We start from the raw sequence: 8,603 nt of genomic DNA on the forward strand, positions 1-8,603 counted from the left end.
AGAGAGAGAGAGAGAGAGAGAGAGAGAGAGAGAGTGAGTGACTAAGCGGACGTGCATGTTCGTGTCTAGCAAAGAGAGAGAGTGCCAGACATAGGGAGAAAAGGCATATTAGTGAATGTGCTCACCGGATTCCAAAACAATGCTCACCATGAATTGCTCGCCAAAAAAGCACACTGTTCACAAGATTATTCTTTTTAGCTAACTAGTTTGGCACCCACACAAATCGATTGGAGAAGGTTATGGAAATGGGACTCGATCTATTTGTGGGATGATGAGAAATTCTTGTTGGAAAGAGGTGCAAAATGTCCCATATTGCAGATGCACCTCAAATGGACTTATCATTCCCTTGATCTCGATATAAGAGATGTCATGGCAACTTTGAGCTTCATGTGATACCAAAACTCCCATGTGCAATACATGTGTCATCTAACCTGGTCATACTAGCCACTAGCCATGCACAAGCCTTTGAAGCTTTGCGTGGATACTCATAGACTACCTAACCAAGTGTGAAACACAATCATACTTACCCCTAAATACCTAATTAGAGTAATGACTCTATGCATTATCCTTGCTCTTTAATACTAGGCTTTACTCTTTGAAATGGCTCATGTGAGGATTTTCAACTGAAGCCAGCACATCTAGTACAAGGAGGGATAGTGAAATCAATATACAACGGGATCAATATTCAAAGTGTATATATACTTAGATGAGACCTATGTAGAATACATGCTCTACCGACCTGTAAACTGCATTTCTCTGATAAAGGAAGTAGAATTCAAAATATGTGCATGAGAAAGAGATGGGTGGCCGCTGGAGAAAGAGGAGATAGAAGGGGTGGCTAATAAGATGGGGGAAGTGCCGGAGGTCGAAAGAGTGTGCACGATGTCACGGATGGTGGGGCGTGCGCTGGGATCTAGCTGACAACATGCCAGGCCTACTTTTAGCAGAAGCTCCAGCTGGATGCGATTGAAGCGGTCATCGAGTCGAGGATCGGCAGCCTCTTCAAGGGTCGAATTCTTGAAGAGGAGCGAGAGAGATTGGAGAAAGGCTGTGGAGATGCGGCGACCGGTGGCAAGCTCGATGGCAAGCACACCCAGGCTATAGATGTCCACCTCCTTGCTGATGATGCCCTGGTCTATGCACTCCGGGGCGATGTAGCCCGGGGTTCCGGCAACGGTAGCAGTCTGCAAGATGTCTTCCTCGAAATCGAAAAGCTTTGCCAGGCCGAAATCGCCTATGCTAGCATTGAATTCCGCATCCAGCATCACATTGCTTGGCTTCAAATCCCTGTGAACTACCACCTTCTCCCACTCTTCATGCAGATAGAGTAGCCCTGCTGCCACCCCTTTGATTACATGATACCTCCTCTCCCACCCCAACACTTCTGCCACCTCCCCTATCCATTGATCCAAGCTTCTGTTTGGCATATACTCATACACCAGCATCAACTGCCTGCGCCCATAACTCCATCCCAATAGCTGCACTAAATTCTTATGCCTCATCCTCCCCATGCTCATCACCTCTGCCTTGAACTCCTTTTCCCCCTGCTTTGATCTATGAGACAAGCATTTCACTGCTACCTCTTTCTGTGTCCCATCCTTGGATCTTATCACACCCTTGTACACTTCTCCGAATCCACCTTGCCCTAGCTTGCAATCTTCACTGAATCCCCTCGTGGCCTTCTTAAGCTCTTTATATGGAAACTTCTGCGGTCCATACTGTAGATTTGTCAGATCATTCATGTCCAGAGTACCCTCTGCTCTCCGGCGTCTCCAGCGCAATACTGCCACTAGCCCTACAACCAACAAGACTAGAGCGGCAAGAGCCCCGACTGTGGAGCCTAATATGGTGGAAAGAGGTATGGTTTTTGGGAATTCGTTTGAATTGAAATTCCATTGAATGACACAGTGGGCTTCTAGGATTGTACCCATCGAAGCAGAGAAGCCCACATAGACAGTGTCTGGGAGGTAATCGCTCAAGTCGATGGAATAGCCCGAAATAACGGGTTTCGTGGGCTTTAATTTTGACAGGTACGATCCTTGATTGGCAAGAAAGACATCAAGGGTGCGGAGATGGCCATCGTAATCGATCCAGACGCTGGTGTTAATGCCTAACAATGCTGATGTGTTTGTAAGCATAACTTCAGGGCTGAGGGACATGGTGAAGATGGAGCGGACACTGCCGTTGACGTCGATTCCAACATGGTTGGCATCGGGGTCGAAGCTATCTTTGAATGTGTCGAGCTCGATTGCAACTACCTGGGCCTGCTGTTCCTGAAGAGTAGCCTGGGAATCAAAGAGGCCAAGCCATTGGCCAAAGCTATTGGGGAGATTGAGAATAGCTGGCTTTGAGCTGAGCATGAAGGTCATGCCGCCGCCGGAGTTGGGGGTGCCGCCGCCCATGATGGGTCCCATGTTGATGAGGAAGGACGTGTTGAAGGAGGCCAAGTAGTTGTAAGATTTGTGGCGGAGCTGCATCGGTTGGGAGTAGGTGATCTGGCCAGAGCTGTTGGAGACATCGCTGGATCCGGAGTTGCGAGTGATTTGGAGGGCCTGGTTATCGACATTGGAGTTTGTGGAGAATTGGAGGGACTGGTCATAATTGGGGTGGAAGGTTAGGAAGGAGAGTTGGAGGCTGTGAGCGACAGGAAAGAAGCTGGCCGGGAAGGAGGAGAATATCAGAATTAGGAGGTGGGCGAGAGGGAAGAGATATAAATGTACAGGAGGGCGGGAGGCGCTGGAGCTGGTGCAGGAGGAAAGAGCCATGGATTAGGAAGCAAGGGGGGTGGATAGATATATGAGAAGAAGCACTGCACACGCGCGCGCATGCACACTGCACAGACGAGAAAGAGAGAGAGAGAGAGAGCGCTGGAGTCTGTACGCACGCGCGCAGAGAGAGAGAGAGAAAACAGCACAATGCACATTGCACACGCTCCCTGCCACACACATAGAGAGGAGGACATAGAGAGAGGGCGTAGCTTCCTTTGCAATATGATAAAGTCAAAGTCAAGCTCCCCCGCCGGCCCTCCCCCTTCCGTTGCATGCTCTTTTCTGTCACACCAGGGCCGAGGGCCCCAGAGTCCGAGACCCAGCTCGAGCCCATCCATCAGGACTAAATAACACCGGGAGTCCCGGACGTATTTCCTAACCGAAGAAAATAAGAACAAACGTTTTCAGGTCAAAATTTGAAGCTTTTGCAGGTAATTACACTAAAACTTGTGAAAATTTCCCGGTTTTCTTGAAGGCAAGCTCAAAATCTAACCGGAATTTTAGGATTTTAGCCGATTAAAACACGACCCCGGGTTTTTTCTAACACTGCACCGGGTCTTGAATGAAGATCTTGTCATGGGATCCATGGCAAGGGAGTATGCGCGCAAAAGGCGAGATAGACTCAGTCGTTCGATTTTAGACGAACATGTTCGAGTTTACTTTCTGTGTCCTGCTTTACTTTTCTCTACAAGAGTTCACCATATAGTACTTAGTTTGCAACAGGAGGGCAACGAAGTGCACACGCCAGCATGGTTAGCTCATCTTGCTGCCATGGCCCAAGTTATGGGTTTGAATCTTGGCGGGGGGGGGGGCGTTGACCTTGCTTTTCTGTTGGCCATCGATTGTCCTCGAGATGCTTGCATGCCCTGCTTGCCGTTCGATCTCATGATGGGGTCTTCATTGAAGACCCCATGCCCTTTAGTCACGTCGATCCACCACCTAGGCTACAAGCAGACAAACATTAAGGGAACCATGCTGATCGATCCCTTGGTTATTATTTACATCCCAATTTCTATAGCTACCACCCAGGCCCACGTTCCCCCTCCCCCCTTCAAGTATTTAAACCTTTCATTTAACCACTTTGCATGACAATAGAATCCTTTGTACCCCTTGGGCCCGCATAACATCCCTTTTGCCACTTGACTTTATAATAAAATTTTTACAGTCCCCTTGTCCTCATCACTTGCCACTTCCCTAGATTACACGATTACAATATGTGCAGACCTTTTTTTTTTCCCCATAAAAGGTTAACCTATAGGTTAAGATTAGCAAACACAGCTCTCAGACTTTTAGACTGGTAAGAGTTGTCAAACAACCTGTTATTCCTCTCCTTCCAGATGACCCATAAAAATTCACCCCTTATCCTATCCATACAACTGAAAAGGTGGAGACCGAATCTCCCAGTAGCACCTACTTCCAATTTGGGCCAAAGCCCAGTGAAGAATAAAGCGGAGCCAAATTTCTCTGAATTTTTATACAATTCATAAACAGGTGAGGGATATCCTCCACTTCCCTTTGGCATTAACACATAAGCACGAACCTAAACCTGCTTTATGCATACGACCACCTGTCCAAACAGCTTTATGCAAGATTAACCATAACAGAACGGAATGTTTAGCTGGCGTTCCTCTATCTGTTCCAAACAGTGAACTTTAAATGCCACTGCTTCCTATCCAGAGACACATTCCAACGTGCATTAAGCAGAACATGAACTGGGGTAGGCAAAATAGGGGGAAGGGAGGGTGGGTGGGTGGGAGAACATACTCCCCCGCTTCTAGTAGATGGCCTTAGTTAGGGGAGGAGTACTGTGGGACAACATCCATTCTGATGCATTGGGGAAGCTAGCTCTCCTAGCTTTTATTAGGTTCAGTTCCCGAGGTTGGAGACAAGCCTTGTGGATTAGCTCAGTATCAGTGAGCCACCTATGTTCAGTACTGTGCCACAGGTCTTGCCATTTAACAAGACCTTTACGGTGAATCCTTCTTGCTGTTCAGCATTGTTGTGGGCTGATAGGGGGAATAGGGGGGAGAGACCACCAGAGAGAATCATGTCCTCTGAGGGGGAAATTATACTTGGAATTCTAGTTGACCTTGATGTGACTTTTGTATCAGTTCCACAAGTTCCACAGTGACTTGACAAGATATGATCCGCTAGCAATAATTTCATTTGCACCAAAGAAGATGGTGACCCACGTCAGGCTTTCCCAGCCTTTAACTGATCTTGAACTTGTGTAGGTTCCTGAATAGTAGAACCGCCTACTCTTCTTCTCTTTGCTTAAGAGCTCTGATGATTAGTTTGACTGCAAGTTTATCCGCCCAAGCCGTGATGTTAGTAAGGCCTAATCCCCCTTCCTCCTTTGGGAGGCAACATATGTTCCACTGAACGTTAGCCATTCCTTTCTTGAACGGATCCCCTAACCATAAAAAGTTTCCACAGACTTTGATAATGCTCTTCAAGTGGAAATCCAGGGACGCCAGCAAGAAAGGAAGAATAACACATAGCTAGAAAGAAAATGCTTAACAACTATAGACCGTCCTGCTATGTTTGCTTGAAACCCCAACCATCTGTTGAGCTTAGTGGAGAATCTCTCAAGGAACCATTGCCATCTTTGCCCAAGCATTACTCTGAACCTAAAAGGGATGCCTAGCCAACAGAATATAACTCCGTCTTGCAGAATCTTGCATCCCTGGCCAACAATCCAGTTCGGGAGGGGAGAGAGAGAAGATCGAATACCTGTCTTGCTGTGATTGATTTGAGAACATGAGGCCTTGTAGAACATGTCCAAGCATTCCCAGAATGAAGCTAAGTGTTGGGGTTTAAAGCCCAATGTGGTCGCCCAAGTAAGTGGGCGGGCCGCCAGGTATGTACACATATTCTTTTGTAAAAACCTAATAAGAACTCACTATGCTCTACACATTACAGTAGAGCGAGTTCACCATATCGTCGTACTCTTCTCCTCGCACCCTCTCTCGCGTCGCACTTCCGCTCGTACTCCTTCAACTGGTATCAGAGCTCAGATCGAGGCTCGGGGCAGCACTGCAGGAGGCTAGAGTCACCAACTCAGATTGGAGTGAAATTCGACAGGCGAAGACGCGGCCCCAAATCTCGTGGGAATGCCCGAAGGACTCGGTGTTGTCAGAATTTCATTCTGAGGTCATCTCGGCCACTGTTCGGCTTCGACAAAGGTCTACGCAGGCCATTTTCGACTACGTGGTCTCGACGGGTGCAAATCCGACTTTGCAAATTTGGGGTTTTCGGCCTACGACTGCAGGTGCTGAGGATATCGACACTCCCAGAGTGTTGATTTGTGGTTGTCTACACATCAAAGGACGGCTCACAGTTCTTGGAGGCGTGTCACATACGACACGGGCGCATCTACACACAGACTGTAGGCGACATCCACTAGTTCATCAGGTAGCTTGTGTTTGCTGCTTGATATTCCAAATTTCATCCAGACATTTCAGGTAATTCCACATGGGATGTATTGTCAAAGATGATGTATGTCTGTTGAGGGTTTGCTGGCTGTGAGTCACGCAGCAAACAACCGCCGCAGCGGTTACAGCATACAGTGGGAAATTTGTGGATGTATGACTTTGTGGGAAGTCTATGTACTGTCAGATTTACTGCAACCTTTGTTGAGGATCGAGTGAGGTTTTATTGAGTTGGGGGATTCTCGAATGTTGAGATCCTTTCGGTGATACAGGTCTTGGAGCGATCCCTCGAGCACCCTTAGATAGGCAGCTAGGATGTATTGACTGTGAGGTAGACAGTTGGGATTGCATCTTTGCTTTACTGCCTTTGAGGCATTGTCGCAGTCTATGCTTACAAGACAGTGACAGGACAGTGAGAGACAGTACAGCTGCAGGACAGGTTTACCCGCAGCTTATAGTGTCAGAGAGACAGTGTTTTTTGAGCTGTTTTTTGGTCTGTTTTTAGTACACCAGAGCCATTTTACAAAGGAGACTCTGCCAAAATTTCTGCAGAATCTGAAGCTTTCTTGGTTCATTTGACAGGTTGATATTGGTTCAGAGGCCAGTTTACAGGGGAAACTCTGCCGAATTTTTCCCAGGAAAGTAAACTACTGTGAAGCGTAGCTATGGCTGGATCACCGGACACTGCTCTTTACAATATCAAGAAGCTGGATGGAACCAATTTCCCATTGTGGAAGAAGCAGATTTGGCACGTGTTGGTACAAAAGAAGCAGATAAAACCTATAAAGCTCAAGGGGATAAAACCAAAAGATATGGACGAAGATTAATGGAACGAAATGGATGAATTGGCACTTTCTACCATTATGCTGCCTTTGGCAGAAAGCGTTTACTTCAATGTAGCAGACGAGATGTCGGCTTATCAAGCATGGTTAAAGGTGAGTGATCTTTATGAGAAGCAGAGTGCAGCTTCACAGGTATACTGGCTTAAGAAGCTTGTTGACTTGAAGATGAAAGAAGGGACACCTATGTCTAATCATCTGAATGAATTCAACACAATCTATAGTCAGTTGTCAGCTCAAGGTGTCAAGTTTGATGAACCTGTTAGAGCTATGTTCCTGTTGATCACATTGCCGGAAAGTTGGGACACTTTTCGCACAGCTTTGAGTAATTTTGCACCTCCAGATGGTTTGAACATAGCAGGTGTAGAAGGAAGTCTGCTTACTGAAGAAACCAATAGAAAGACAATGGACAAAGGCAAAGGAACAGCCTTAGTTGTCAGGGGAAGGACCAAAGAAAAGTACAAAGGTGGAAAGAGGAATCAGTCTCGTAGCAAGTCCCACAGTGCAAAAGGCAAGAGTGACATAGAATTCTACCATTGTGGCAAGAAGGGTCACATGAAAAGAGACTGCAGAGAATGGAAAGCAGAAAAAGGCAAAGAGAAAGCTGAAGACCATGGTGAGAAGAACAAGTCCTCAGTGAAGATTCAAGAAATAAATGTGACAAACACTGTTGCAGAGGATGACAGTCTAGTGTCAGGAGACATCTACTTATTGAAGAATACAATGGACTCAGCTCTTCTTACAGCATCTGATGGAAATGCACTGAGTGACTGGATTATAGACTCAGGGGCATCACTTCATGTGTCTCCAAACAAGGAGTGGCTTACCTCTTATGTGACCACTAAAGATCATGTTCGGCTAGGCAATGGGCAGACATGTGAGATCTTAGGTGTTGCAGATGTTCAATTGAAGTTTCAGAATGGCTCTTCTTTCACGCTAAAGAATGTGAGACATGTTCCCGCAATTACAAAGAGCTTGATCAACACAGGTTTACTTGATGATGCTGGCTACGTCACCTTTTTTGGACAGAACATGTGGAAGATATCCAAGGGTTCTATGACAGTAGCACATGGAGTAAAGTCTGGAGGAGTTTACATGATTTATGTATCACATGTCTCTAAAAATGTAATCAATGTACCCGAGCAGCCGAACGTTTCTTTGTGGCATAGCCGGTTAGGACATATGTCCAAGAAGGGAATGGAAATCTTGTCTCGTTCTGGTTATTTGCCTGGCTTTTCATTTAATGATTTTGAATTCTGTGAACATTGTCTGTATGGTAAGCAAACACAGTAGCCACATAAGCATAGAAGCAGTAGAAGAGATACACAGTTGGCACTTGTTCATAGTGATTTGTGTGGACCTATGCCTAACCTATCTCTAGGGGGAGCTTCTTACTTTATGACATTTATAGATGATTACTCGAGGAAAGTATGGGTTTACTTTCTCAAGCACAAGGATGAAGCGTTTAGTGTTTTCAAAACGTTTGTGACACTTGTGGAGAATCAGAGTGGCAAGAAGCTTAAATGCTTACGCACTGACAATGGTGGAGAGTATGTTTCAAAGGC

The 8,603-nt window shown here is 46.3% G+C and overlaps 1 protein-coding gene across 1 annotated transcript; it reads right to left on the minus strand.

Annotated features, from left to right (window-relative positions):
* Nucleotides 1-587: 587 nt before the first annotated feature.
* Nucleotides 588-2,989, minus strand: LOC147433373 (L-type lectin-domain containing receptor kinase IV.3-like). Its single transcript, XM_086492956.1, has one exon. The coding sequence runs from the start codon at nucleotides 2,763-2,765 to the stop codon at nucleotides 732-734; it is 2,034 nt and encodes a 677-aa protein (XP_086349082.1). The 5' UTR covers nucleotides 2,766-2,989; the 3' UTR covers nucleotides 588-731.
* Between the last annotated feature and the right edge of the window lie 5,614 nt (nucleotides 2,990-8,603).

The sequence above is a fragment of the Adiantum capillus-veneris genome, chromosome 20 (genome assembly GCF_014529385.1).
Source record: "Adiantum capillus-veneris isolate H3 chromosome 20, ASM1452938v2, whole genome shotgun sequence".
Classification (NCBI taxonomy): Eukaryota; Viridiplantae; Streptophyta; class Polypodiopsida; order Polypodiales; family Pteridaceae; genus Adiantum; species Adiantum capillus-veneris.